The 14525-nt window shown below is 51.8% G+C and overlaps 1 protein-coding gene across 1 annotated transcript in view; it reads right to left on the bottom strand.

Moving 5' to 3' along the window:
• Positions 1 to 14525, bottom strand: part of UMODL1 (uromodulin like 1) — a 59827-nt gene that overhangs the window by 30982 nt on the left and 14320 nt on the right. The window contains exons 5-9 of the mRNA XM_068545785.1: positions 14271 to 14457; positions 12452 to 12592; positions 6237 to 6491; positions 3313 to 3425; positions 1588 to 1807 (exon numbers count right to left, since the gene is read on the bottom strand). Of these exons, the coding sequence (XP_068401886.1) occupies positions 1588 to 1807; positions 3313 to 3425; positions 6237 to 6491; positions 12452 to 12592; positions 14271 to 14457 (916 nt within the window). The remainder of the gene's footprint in view (positions 1 to 1587; positions 1808 to 3312; positions 3426 to 6236; positions 6492 to 12451; positions 12593 to 14270; positions 14458 to 14525) is intronic.

Here is a 14525-nt window from a genome sequence, read left to right as displayed (position 1 = left end):
CCAAAATCAAGGTGTTGGCAGGGCTGGGCGCCCTCTGGGGCTTTCGGGGAGGGTCCTTCCTGCCTCTTCCGGCTTCTGGTGGCCCTTTGGGTTCCTCGGCCTGTGACTGCATCACTCCCGCCTCTGCCTGCATCTTCACGTGGTCTCCTCCACGGTCCCTGGGTCACCTCCTTTTCTGTCTCTTCTAAGGGCACTGTCATTGGACTTTGGGCCCACCCTGATCCAGGATGATTTCAGATCCTTAATTTGATCTGCAAAGACCCTTCCTCCAAATACGGTCACGTCTGAAGTCAGGTGTGTACCTATCTTTGGGGGCCACCATTCAACCCACAGCATCACTTGACAAAGCTCTGGAATAACCTAAGCCCTGGGGCCAGGGGATGAGGCTGGGAAGCATCTCGAGGTTAGGGCTGGATCTCCAGAAGACGGCTCAGATCTGTCTCAGGTGGGCTCTGGGAGTGCAGACCGAGGAGCCACCCACAGGCTGCCCGGCGTCTGCCCAGCACTTATCCCCTGAACCCAGGCAGGCAGGCCCACCAGGTGCAGAGGGCCGCCGTCATCTCCATCCCCGAGGGGGTGAATGACAGTGGGACCCCAGGCTCAGCAGGCAGGCGTTTCCCAGGTGTGACTTCAGGTGTGACACTCCCGCGGCCCCTTCCCTGCATTCGTGGCTTGGGGGAGCTTGGGACAGCAAGCTGGCAGGTAACGGAGCTCAAAGGAGTTGACAGCGCTCACTCTGGGACCTGCTCCGCTGGGGGGTCGCGCATTGCATAGACTGAGCCCCAGACAGGCTCTTTGATGTAGAGACTGCGGTGCCCTCACCGCACGAGGGAACTTCATCCCTGCTTTGACAGCAAAACCTTCCTGACGTGACAGCTTTCTGTCTTTGTCTCTCTATGTCTGTCTCTCTCTGTCTCTCACTGCCCCCTCTGCATCCCCTGCATCTCTCCCTCTCTCTGTCTCTTGATGTCTCTGTCTGTTTTATCTCTGACTCTGTCTCTGTCTTATCTCTGACTCTGTCTTATCTGACTCTGTCTCCCCCTTTCTCCCCATCTCTCTCTCTCTCTCTCACTGTCCCCCTGCCCCCAACCCCCTCTCCCCACCTCTCTCTGTCTCTCCATCTCTCCCCCCTCTTCCCTAATCTGTGACTTCCTGTATCACCAAGTAAAATTACAAGCCTTTGGGCTAATGAAATAGATCTCCATGTTAAGGCGCACGGCAGCCAGGCTGTGCTGGGCCCCGATGCAGACACAGTAAGCTCCCGTCCTCGTGCCCCTCGTGGACCCTCCAGCCTGGTTCCACCCTGGGTTCTGGTGGCAGCTGAGAAACACCATCCAAGGGAATAAGCGTCCCTGAGCTCCGAGGGGTGCTTCTCCCATCAGGAATAGGAGGTGTGGGACACAGGTGGGCTCACAGTTTCGGGGCGGCAGCCCTAGGCCCCAGTTCCCATGGAAGAACGCAGAATAAGGACTCAAATTTCATTTGCTTTATCTTTTGGAACAAAGTGAATGTTGATCAGAACTAACGCAGCCTGGGCTTTGGAGGGCATCGGGGCGGCACACCCTGGGCACGGGGACGAGGACCCACCTTGCACAAGCGTCTCCCACTGGTCCACCTGGAACACGGTGTTCGCCCACAGAGGCGGGAGCATGGGGGACAGCGTGGACACGCCCACCGGGAACTCGGGGTCCTGCACCGTCAGTCTGAGCCTCACCACCACGCTTCCGGCCCGGAGAGACACGACCTGCATCCTCAGCTTCCCTCTTCGGTACAAGTCAGAAAGCGCCGGCGGAAAGGAGGTTGCAACCTGGCCCGGAAGAGGCAACAGATGCTCAGATGTAGCAGACTTTTCCATCAAAGTCTTCAAAACCAGTCAGCGGGGCCCCGGGTGTGACACATGGATGGTGCACAGAATCCACGTGTCCTCTTCATGACCTAGAGGAGGCGCCCAGCCCCCCTCCTCTGGGGACAGCGGAGTTACCCCCCCGCTCACTGCAGCCCTGGGACAGTGGGCCGGGCCTGGTCGGTCTTGGTAAGGACTCAGAGACCATGACAGGCGGCTCTCCGTCCTGCAGCCCTAGATGCACGGCCCACTCTGGGTGCCCTGGAAACCGGTGCGAAGATAATGTGTGTGTGAGAGAGACGGTTGGATTGACTGATGGATTGGCTGAGGGACCGAGAGGAACAATCCCGTGGCTCTTCGGAGCTGCCCCCCCCTCCCACTGGGCTGTATCCCCAGGAAACATAGGCACAGCCAGGTGATCAGGGCCACCTGTGCCTGAGCAAGGAGACCCAAGCCTCGCCCACATTCCTCCTACACCATTCCTGCACCCACAGGCGAATTACTGCTAGAAACAAGGGAGAATTCTCCAGAAAAGTTCAAAATCCAACCCCTCTCTGCAAGTGAACATCGAGAGGCAGCCCTCCTTCGGTCCCTCCCATGTCCACACATCCTGCAAGTAGGATGCCCTCTTATTCCAGAATACCTTTCCAAGACGTTTGTATGATGAACAGCCTTGGGAGAGAGAGAGGATGGCCCCGTCCAGAGCACAGAGCAGATCTGTTCACCGTCTGATGTGGTAAAGATAACGTCTCTTTCTGGAGCAAGGTTTAGGCGGGTTTGCATGGGGGTCCTCAGCTGTGATGCAGATACACTGCACGTGCGTCACCCACCGGGTTCCCTCTGCATCACCCCCGTGGCACTTGGGGGCCAGCAGGGGACCTGGCACCAACGTGCCGCTCGTGCCGCCTGCTGTGCTGTGAGTGAGGGAGTCCTTTGTCTCTGACCCAGGCATCTCGTGTCCTCTGCCAGCATCCATGCAACAGGCTAACTTACTAGCTTGCAGGAAGGGCCAAATCCTAGACCTTTCCCAGTTACTGACAGTTTGGCAAGTCGCTTTTTTCTCCAACTCAGCATCCCGGGATAGATGATAGCTGCTACTGGCCTGGTTCTCCCAAGCCTCATGCTGGTGCCTGCCTTCAGCCCCAGGGAAGAATGGATGCTTTGATCACTGGTAAATGCTTACTCAATGAAGAGGCCCCAGAGAAGGAGGACAGAGGCCCCAGGTCCCCCAAACAGAAGGTTCTACAGAAAACCCAGCCGAGCCATCAAGTGGTCCAGCCCATTTGAATCAAAGTTGGTTTGGCCCCAAACCTATTTTAAGTCATGCATAAAAGGGGGCATTTTGAGCAGTGACGGTGGGATTTGAGTCTGGCCCCTCCCTAGCCCTGGTGAGGGGCACTTGTCTCACACCCGCGCAGGGCGGGTTTCTGGCTCCAACTCTCTCTGAAAGCTCCTCTGCCGGGCTTTACCTCGTGCAGCAGCTGCTGGGAGAAGTTCTGGAACTCGGGGCTCCCACGGTCCAGCAGCCTCTCTGTCACGTTGCGGTTTAGGATCCTGACTTTGACTTCGAACACCCGGGCCTCTGAGACAGACGGCAACACAAATTAGCTGAAATCCGGTGAGCACGAATCACATGCTTTTCTGTCAGTGTTTTCCAGTCTCCCCTACTCTTTGGAGGGGAATTTTTTAGAAAACAGATTGAGGCATGAGTCTTAGGTTTTAGTAGCCAAATTGGGGGAAATCAGCATGAGGAATATATGCCTCTGCGCTGGAGTGAAGGAAACTCAGACATAAACACACGCTTTTAGAGCCAAAGCAGGGGAACAAGGTACAAATGCCACATGGCTCACCCCAGCGGGAACTGGGGTTCAACCAGCCATGTAGGGTACGAAGGCCCCTCCAGCAATTCCTCACCCAGTGTGGCCGCTGCTTTCCTTGGCCTCAATCACAAGCACACGCCCCAGCCAGGCCCCTGACACTCAGGTGACAAGTTCATCCTGATTTCTCTGGGACTTTCCAATTTTCCCACCAAAAGTCCCACCTCTCAAGAGCCTACTCTGTCCCGGACAAAATGATAGGGTTGGTCAACCTGTAAGGGAAGTGTCCTTTTCTTTGGACCTAAGTGAAGCTGGAAAAGATTCAAGATGGGACATGGGAGCATGTCTCTTTCGTTACCAAGAATGATACCCACATCCACAGCAGACCCTGCAGCAATGATCTAAATTCTAATGATCTAAAGGCACTCGCAGTTTGTCCCACCCTGGTTCTCCACCAGCCGGCGAGCTTCGGGCCGGTGGGGCAGAATTTATCACCGCTACACGCACACAGCCCCAGAAATGACACCAACATTGTATAGCGTACATTTCTAGACGGGAGCCCCTCTGAACATTTTCCCACCTTAGCAAGAGGAACGAGTATCCCTTAGGGCCCGGGATTCCCAGGCCCTGGTCCTGCCCACATCATAGAGCCTCTCGGGAGGTCAGTATCCACCAGTGCTTTGGGAATCCGGACTTACCGTGAGGCCCTGGGTCTCCACTGCTACCATAATCTCTATGGCCTCCAACATAGCAAGCATTTATTAATGTCAAATTAATTAGCTAAGACCTTTAAAGTGAATCGAACTTCTTAAAAAAAACAAATAGGGCTCTGCAAACATAAGGCATTTTTACAATACAGAGAAGGAATGAGAATCCAGCTGGGGAAGGAATAAGCTGGTAATCAGGAGTCTTATGGAATCTTCCATATTATCTACTCTGCATTGGAATGTAGGTATTTTTTCCTGAGGGCACAGAGTCCATGGGGTTAGGGCAGAGCTGCATGTTCCTACTGCATGTCCCAGCTGAGATGAATTTGCGCTGGGACGTTGGTCCCACCAATTTTCACATCTGAGATAAGTTGGGAGGGGACAGAGGGTGGAAGTGGCCTGTGGGGATGGGGCCCCTCACGGTCCCAGTTTCCTCAAAGGGAAAAGAGTGTTCCCCCCATTTTCTCCGTGGAGCAACTTGAAAATAAAACAAGAAGGTGAGATGGCGCCAGTTTGGAAATTAGAGGCTTGTGCAAAGTCAAGGGCTCGAGTTTTTGCATGGCTGGGGTTCTGGGGGCCCTCTGGGGGCCCGTTTGGTGTGTTTGCAATTTAGCATGGGTCAGCCCCCACTCAGTGCATAAAGGGTGTAGCCCTGCCCCTCCCATCCCTCACTCATTCACTGCCGCCATCACTGTCACTGGCGTTATCCCTACCCGTGAGACAAACCCCCCAGAGGGTCCTTTTTTTTAATTTTTATTTTATATTGGAGTATAGTTGATTAACAATGTTGTGTTAGTTGCAGGTGTACAGCAAAGTGAATCAGTTGTACGTATACATATATCTATTCTTTTTCAGATTCTTTTCCCATTTAGGTTATTACAGAGTATTGAGCAGAGTTCCCTATGCTGTACAGTAGGTCCTTGTTGGTTATCTATCTTAAATATAGTAGTGTGTTTATGTCAATCCCAGACTCCCAATCTATCCCTCCCCCCAACCCTTCCCCCACCCCCCACCATAGCATCTTTCATACAGTGATTTCTGCCCTCTGCCTGCTCTGAACCCCCAGGCTGGGTCTCCCCCGCTGCTCTGGTCCCCAGACCAGAATGTCTCAGGGCCACACTGTCCCTATGCACACTTCCACGTCCCGCTGCCAGAGGCCAGCCTAGGAGGGAACTCCCCGGGCCGAACCTGACAGAGGTCTACACCACCAGGGTAGCACCACGACCAGGCAGAGGGGAGGTGGCATCATGGGGCAGGGCCAGTGTCGGCCACCTGGCAGAGTCATGTGGGTCACGCCAGCTGCCTCCTGGACACTGGAATCCCCAATTCATGCCTACGCTGTGTTTGTTTGGGGCACAGATTTCTTCAGGGCTCCGATGCAGTGGGCATCGTGTTAGTTTTGCAAGTGCACGGCGTGGGAAATGAGGCATACTTCGTGAAGATCTTACAGATGCTCAGCTCTTGGGTTTGGGGTAGTTATACAGACTCAGCCGTGTGGAATTAAGTGTGGCAAAAGGTCCTTCGATGCACACAAATCGCTACCCTCTTCTGCTTTACTATACTTTGGGCTTCACTCTATCTGACTGCATTATGCATCCTTCAAACCACAGCAAGATGGGATCTTGCCCTCATCACCGCAGGTGTCAGAAGAGCCCCCAGTCAGGATGAGACGCAGGGGAGCGAGGGGAGCACCGCGGCACCGCTCCAGGACACAGAGCACGCTCACTGCCTCCCAGGAGAGCTGGGGCCACGTCAGTGACGGCCCCTGCCCTGCTCGTAGGAAGCACATGATTGGAATCACCGGGGCCAGCAGACTAGGCTAGAGAGACAGACTCACAGGTAATGTGGATTTCAGACATGTGGCCTTACCGGTCCTGACAGTGACCGTGGTGGTGACGTTGGCCCAGCACGCCTGGTAGCTGGTCCTCACCCCATACAGCACTCCGGCCTCCAGCCCAGCCACCTCCAGGCTCGTTCCCCGGGTGCTGGCCTTCCTGAGCATCTCCTCACCCTGGTAAACCTGCACCTGGAAAGTGCAGTTCTGGGTGGAATGTAAACTCCAAGACACTTGAAAGCTGCTGCTGGTGACGTTGAGGATCACGAGGTCTCTGATGGGAGGGCAGTCTACAAAAGGACAGAATGAGGAAGACGCAGAAAACGTCAGAGAGAAGCAACAGAGGCAAAAGTCAACAAGTGGGCCGACCTCGAAGTGAAAAGCTTCTGTCCAGCTTGAAACCATCCACAAAGTGAAAAGGCAACCTACAAACCGGGAGAAAAATCTGCATATCATATATCTGATAAGGGGTTAATATCCAAAATATATGAAAATCATACAACTCATTAGCAAAAATAATAACAATAATCATAATCCCATTTTAAAATGGACAATGGATCTGAATAGACATTTTTCCAGAGAAGACATACAGATGGCCAACAGGCACGTGAAAAGATGCTCAACATCACTAACCATCTGGGAAATGCAAATCAAAACCACAACGAGATATCATCTCACACCTGCTAGAATGGCTATTATCAAAAAGACAAGAGGTAAGAAATGCTGGAGAGGGTGTGGAGAAAAGGGAACCCTTGCACGGCTGGTGGGAAAGTAAATTGGTGCAGCCACTATGGAGAACAGTATGGAGGTTCCTCAAGAAATGAAAAATAAAACTACCATATGATCCAGCAATTCCTTTCCTAGTTATTTATATGAAGGAAACAAAATCACTAACTCAAAGAGATACCTGCACCCCATGTTCATTACAGCATTATTTACAGTAGCCAAGCCATGAAAACAACCAAGCTGTTTTTGTAGCTGTGGTCATTATGGTGTGTGATGGGCTGAACTGTGTTCCCCTAAAACTCGTGTGTGGGGTCCAACCCCCAATGCCTCAAAATGTGGCTGTATTTGGAGACAAAGTCATTAGAGAGCTTGTTAAGTTAAAGTGAGGTCATCAGGGTGGGGCCCTAATCAAAGTCATTAGAGAGCTTGTTAAGTTAAAGTGAGGTCATCAGGGTGGCCCTAATCCAACCTGACTCGTGTCCTTATAAGAAGAGGAGATGAGGACACAGCCAGGCAGAGGGATGACCACGTGAGGACATGGGGAGGAGACGGCCGTCTGCATGCCAAGAGGCCTCTGAAGGCACCAGCCTGCCAACACCTTGCTCTTGGACTTCCAGCCTCTGGACTGTGAGAGAGTAACTGCCTGTTGTTTAAGCCCCCAGTCTGTGGTGTGTTTTATGGCAGCCTGAGCAGATTAACGCATGGTGTGATGTTTCTGGGCTACTTCTATAAATACTATCTCAACACAGATCCAAAGGGCCTGCTCTTCTGAGCCACAAGTACTTGATCATTTGCCCGAGGTCTTCTGCTTGGCTAATTCATCACCAAAACAATGGCCCATGGGGAAGCAGGACTCCGGAGTCAGGCTGAGGTGTCCTGTGTTTTCATATCGACATTCATGCTTTAGGGAGTAATACTCAACTATAACAACCAATATGTATTTTAATGCTCAGATGGAATTAAATCTCTTTTTTGGGGAGAAAAATTCTGGCTTCACAGCAGGCACCTGGCCAATATGAATTATACAAAGCGTAGGGTGGCCCTCAGTCTAGACACCATCATTTTTACAGCAGAATTTGATTCTATAAGAAACAAGCAATAAGGAGATTTTAAAAAAATCTTTTGCAAAACCATAGTAAAGAAAAAAGAATTAAAATATATGTGAAGTTTCCAAAGCCCTTCCTGTAAGGATTCATGGGATATATGCTTTCTAATATTAGGAAAAAATTGTCTTTCTGACAAATGTGTACGCTTCCTTTCAGTAAAAATTAAAATTGGCACAATTCAACCCATTTCCCTTTTTGCCTTGGCTGCCAAGAGGCTCAGGATCAAGATTGGTGACCCACCCTCATCCAGCAACTCAGCCCTGCTGGGTCCTTCCCGAGCTGCCCTTTAGAAATGACAGTGCTCTGTGGCTGTGCTCCCCTACCGTGAGCCCCTGCAGGTCCCGGCAAAGCACGGGTATAAACTGGTGGATGCTGGAGAGACAGGTGAGCCCAACCCTCCCTCCATCTAAATTCTTGCAGCTTCCTGAAAACTCTCCTTGCATGCAGAGGTAGCGTGTACTTTGAAGAAGACATGTCTGTCCTTTTCACTGAATTGTCCTGTATTTTTCTGTGCCTTTGTCTCACAAGTGGTTTTCATTCTTTACGACACTGTCCTTTGTTTCACCTGAGGACTGGCCAGCAGCTCAGGCCCTGAGACTGTGGGTCTCATCCCCACCTCCCGGCCACTGGGACCATGAAATCAAGACGATCACCTTCTGGGGGTCTAATAACCACATCACTTTTCGGCCTGTCCCCAGGAACGTGTCACTGAGAAAGTAAGGAAAAGCTAAAACTTTTCTAAAAATCTGCTAAAAGCACTGAATGTTCTGATTCACGCAAAACACACAACACCCAACATTCTTTCAGTCCCGCAGGTGACCACACGTTGCCTGGCAAGTAGGACAGTGGGGCTGAGAACGAGGCCTGAGGCCTGGGCAGCAGCCTCCAGCTCGCAACGGGGCTGCAACCCCACGTCCTGGTTGCCATTCAGGCATCGCTCGATGTGGAACGGCAGACGAATCCGTATCATGGGCCTGTGTGTGGCCCTTTACAAGCACGTGCTATGGCGAGTGCCTCCGGGCTGAGGGGAATTAAAATAGAAAGGGTCCCCTAGGTGTTGGAAAGAACCCCGGGACTGGCGTTTAGGAAGTCTGAGAGGGTATCAGGCTGGCTGCAGACATATTCACTGTTTAAATTAAGATGCCAGAGGGTCCCTAGATCACTGGGCTAAGGAGCCACCAACAGGGTTGTTTCGATGGCTATGACACCCTCAGAAGCATCTGCAGAAGCTGCCATCCGCCCATGGTTCCTGCAGCTAAGGCACTGTGGGCATGTGGCCCTCTCATCCATAGAAATAAATCCTCCCTGCAGAGAATGCTACAGCCAAACATTTGTGTAGCTCTTTCTCCAATCTATTACCTTGAGACGTTTACAATTGTCCGGATTCAACCGTGTTTGACCAACCACAGTGGCAATTTCATATGGTTTGACATTTATTGAGCACCTACTATGTATCCAGCACAGTGATGGAAGCAAAGATGGATTAAGGTCCACAGCAATGCCAGACACACACACGGGACGTCCAAGCCAGTGTGGCCAGTGTCGTAGCAGCAGTGGGGACACGGGGCTGTGGGGACACCCACGACGCTATGGGCACCCCCTCCCACTACATGCATCACACTGCCAGCCAGGCTATCAGTGACACACTTAGAGCTGCCGTTGGCTGAGTGCTGTGGCAGCGGGCATGTCATTCCACACAGCCCTTCTAACAATACCAGGTAATAGGTTCTATTGTACTATGATCCCATTTTACAGAGGACGAAACTGAGGCCTAGAAAGGTCAAGTAGAGAGTAAATGGCAAAGCCATCCAATAACTAATGACAAAGTTCCCATGCTGTACTCCTAAACTATCCCACCACCGGCAATAGACTGGGTAATGACCTCCAAAGATAGCAGCTCCTAATCCCTGGAACCTGTAAATATGACCTTATTTGGAAAAAGGGTCTTTGCAGGAGTGATGAAGTTAAGGATCTGGATTGTCCTGGATTATCCAGGTGGGCCCTAAATGCGATCACAAGAGAGAGTCAGGAGAGGGGACACACACATACACAGAAGAGAAGGCCACGTGAAGAGGGAGAAGAGAGAGGATTGAAGATGTTGGCCTTGAAGATGGGAGCGATGTGGCCACAAGCCAAGGGGTTCGTGCAGCCCTCAGAAGAAGGGCGAGGCAAAGAAGGGGTCTCCGCTAGAGCCTCCGCAGGGAACCTGGCGCTGCCGACACCTGGACTTGAACCCAGTGATAACGATGGTGGGCTTCCGCCCTCCAGAACTGTGAGAGAATAAACTTCTGTTGTTTTAAACCCCCAAGTTTGTGCTGTTTTGTTACACAGGCCCAGGAAATGAATCCACCTAGCCACGCTTCTTTAAGTAGTTTTCAAGGCAGCTGTTGGTGAGACAGTACAACTTGTTGGAAAGTTCTTTGTGTTGCTGCAAAATCAGCCAACTTCTGACATACTAAGGCTAAGCGCTCTTCTGGAGGACAGACCTTGAGATACTTTAAACTGGAAATAATCCTTCTTTCCTGACCCTTCCTTCTTCCCTCTGACTTGGATTTCAGTTCATTGGCCAGGACACTTTCTGTCACTGCCTTTTGGCTTTGCAACGTCCCTCCCTCTGAAAATGTGGCCCCAGAAGATAAACCCAATTCTTGACTGTGCGTGATCCCAGGGTACCACTGCCCTGTGGCCCTCCCCGGGCTACAGTTGTGAACCTGAATTCAGGAGTCGACAGTGATCTGAGTGAAGCACATCAGATTCTCTGTGTCCACGGGTCTGGGTCTTTGTTCCTTCCAGACAGCCCTGACCTGTGTCTGGTGGGGCAGGAAGGGTGCTGCTGGGGCAGTGGCCTTTCCCGTGATCTCCCATGTCAGTCTCTGCTCCTCTTTAACCCCTGGGTCTGTCAGCTGGACACCTGAACCTTGTAAAGGTAGAAACACTGGGCATTTGAGCCAAGATGCTGAGCATTCAGTTGTTGAAAACCTGATTATAGATCAGGTTTGTGAACTTGAGCAGCAATCCGTGGCAGCCTAGTGGACTCTCCGGCGGCAGCCCTGCCCTCACCAAGCAGCCACCTCAGAAGACGGTTCTTTATGGAGCTGAATAGCTATCAGGCTCCAGCTGGGTAGGGGACCATGTCGGAGGGAGTGAGGATGACCCTTGAATACAATTCCACTCCATCCTAAAAGCAGAACGTGTTCCTGGAACATGAAGTGCAAACCGGGCAATATTTCTTATGGGTTTTTTGTGCAAGAATCCAGCTGCCCTGTGTGTCATTAACTGGGTGACTAATTTCACAAGAAAAGCATCTGAAATTTGCGCTGTATTTTCCACGGGTCTGTACCTCTAACCCGTTCCAGCAGATAGCTCATTTATTATATTAGCTTCTAAATTTAAAACATGTGCTGTTTCCCTTAGCCATATGCGATTGGAATTCACTCTAAATTTCTGATCGGGAGACACTGGCTTTGTCTTTTCTGCCCTGTTGGAAATGAGGTCGGGGTGGTGCGCTTTCCCTGTTTATGTTCAGCTGTCGGCGTGGCAGTTTGGCAACGTTCCTCCCTGTGAACAGAGTCTGATGTCTTCTCAGATAACTGAGCAGAGTATTGTCAATAACTGTATTCCAAACTTCTGTTCACATTGGGGGTCAGGATGCCCCCCCCTGAGGCCACAGCGCAGGAGATCTAGGATGGTCTGCTAGGATTCTGCGCAAAGCTTTGTGGGCACATCGTGCGCAGAGGAGATGCACAGTTCTAATCGGACAAAGCCCGCAAGGCACAGGAGAGGGGAGTCTGGTTGCAGAGGTGGGGCTGGTAGGTGCATTTTTAAAAATCCAGAGACCTTAGGAATAGCTACCACTCGATCACCCCTCTCCCCTTAAAGGGAAAAGAACATGAGGATTAAATCACTAATTTACTCAAACTCAGTTATAACAATATCCTCCCCAACCACTTCACAATGCTAGTGAAAGTTGCAGTTTTCAGAGAGGAATGTTGGAGGTGACATAAAAGTCCCCCAAGAGGGAAATAGCTAAGAGCATTGTATCACTGCTATAGCATACCACTGTTACGCAAGCGTTGAAAATCGTAATTATGAAGACAAGGTTGCTTCCTGGAAACATTTACATGACATAATGGGAAGTGAAGAAAGCAAAATACAAAATTGCATATGTGGCAGGATTTAAACAAGGTTAAAAAAAAAAAAAACTGGAAGGAAACAGGAGAAAATGAAAACAATTTGCCAGGGTGCTGAGACTGGGGGCGACTTATCCTTGCACTCCTGTAACAATGTTGTTAAAGCCGTAAATCAGGTTCCAGAAAGAAGAGAGAATTCTAGCAGCCAAAGGGGATAAGGTGTGTCTGCATCTCAACTGAGGCTTCCTTAAGGCTTTCCTTCCCCACCTGGAGAGCCCGGTGGCTCACCTTCACAGGTGCCATCCAGCTTCTGGGGGGACGAGGTGGGCGACTCCGGGTGACCGAGGCACTGGTACGAGCCCTCCATGTTTAGACACTGTCCCCTCCCAGGGCAGGCGTTGAGTTCGTCATAGGAACATTCATCTACGTCTGTGGGAAAGGAGGACGGGTGAGAATGCTCATCAGGGCCATCGGTCCTTCCCATTAACCTCCAAACGTGTATCACACGAGCTGAGGAAGTGGCTTGGGCCGCGGTCCCCTGGGGCCTCTTGATACCCTGCCTTAGAAGCCCCATCGGCCACAGCCCTCTTCACCGGCGCAGCTGGCCCAAGGCTCAAGGCACAGCTCCATGTGCTTGGGTGGGCGCTGTGGCCCGAGCAGGTCACTTTGGGGCTGTGTTGAGTCTGAAATCATGAGGTCCAGACATCTTCCCCAAGCATCTATCCTGTGGACGGCAGTGTATGGATGGAGAAATAGGGCAGAGCAGCCCCTGACCTGCAGAAGGGGCCTGGCCCTCTCCTATCTGGCGGGAGCACCTGCCCAGAACAGGCAGCCAGGCTTCTCCACCACCAGGACAGAGCAAGACAAGGCAAGGCCATATCACCATTTTATCTAAGCCAGATGGAAAAAAAAGGCTGCCGTCACCCACTAAGTACCAACCCCTCTCTTCGCCGCAATGAGGGGCTATTCATTCTTTACTAATCCTAGCTCATCTTCATGCTGGCTACCCCTCCCTGTGGATGAGATTGATTGAAATACCCAATCACAGAACTGCCTCTGCTTTCTGACAGCATCCAACCTAGAACAAGCCCCACTTCCTTACCCCTCCCTCTCCTAAGCCACCCAATCAGAGCTGCACCCCATAACGGATTCTCTCTGACACCCTCCTGCGGACATGCCCGCGGTCCCTGCCATGCCTTCTCTCTCGCTGCCTTGTGAGATAACCCCTGCTTGTTCACCTGCTGGGGAGTTCCTAGGGTCTCCAGACGGAAACCTGTCAGAACAGACGAGACAAGCACTTGGCTTATGGGCGCTGCTTGGTTTGGTTTTCAGGAACATTTGTAGAGTTGAAGGGAATTAAATGCCATCCTTAGAGCTTTTCCTGGGCTCCAGACCCTGGCATCTTTACATGTGACCTTCAGCGTCATACAAGGAGCTGCCTCACAAGAGTGGCCATCCTCCTAAGGGTGCAGCAAACTTCAGCTGCCTTCTGTAGCGGGAAGGAAAGTGCTATTGGAGCCCAGCTGTCTGCTCACAGACTGTCCACGGTTACTTTCATGCCACTTGGCAAAGCTGAGCTTTTGAAACAGGTCATGTGGCCCACAGCCCAAAATATTTACTATCTGGCCTTTTTCAGAAAGTTTGCCGAACCCTGACATGGACAGAAAAAAAAAAAAAAAAGCCAGGTAATTTCTTCCAGAAACACATCTATCTGCTGTACCAAACTCAGATTTGTGCAAACTCTGCTTTAAGAGCCTTCGAGATATAAGGATGTCCTTAGCGAGGGTGGGAAAGAGGCCAGAGGGAAATTTGGGAACCCAAGAACTGAGGAAATGGGTTATTTGTGTGCTGTTCTGGGACTTGCTCTCCAGCCCCACCTGGATGGAAGGAGCAGCTGAGCGTGAGAGGCTTAAAAGGAGGCCGGGAGGAGGGAAGGGAAAGGGGTTGCTAGCATAGAACGAGTTCTCAAAATCTCGGCTTCGGAACTTGGAGTTTAAACTCCGGGCTGGGATGAGCTAAAGGTGGGTCTGACCGCCCCTCACCCGCTGGATGATTCTCCCATTCCCGCGGCCCCCGCCCCCAAGGGGACCACAAAGGGAAGCCGCACCTTGCACCCGGATGCCAATCACTTCATAGACGCGTTTCACCACACCGTCCAGCACCGCGGAGATGCGGGCCACAGGCTCCGGCTGTGGCAGACCCAGCAGCAGCTGGGACACCGTGATCGAGGTGTCCCCCCCGGCAGAGTGCAAGTGGTGGACAGTGGCGTCCAGTGGCTGCAGGGCACTGGTGACCTGTGAAACCAGAGTCAGAGCATCAGGCGGTGGAAGGACACGCCCATCGGACAGACAGGGAGACGGAG

The sequence above is a fragment of the Eschrichtius robustus genome, chromosome 6, assembly GCF_028021215.1.
Source record: "Eschrichtius robustus isolate mEscRob2 chromosome 6, mEscRob2.pri, whole genome shotgun sequence".
Taxonomy (NCBI): domain Eukaryota; kingdom Metazoa; phylum Chordata; class Mammalia; order Artiodactyla; family Eschrichtiidae; genus Eschrichtius; species Eschrichtius robustus.
The sequence above is the reverse complement of the archived record's forward strand: the minus strand, read 5'-3'. Positions and strand labels throughout refer to the sequence as shown.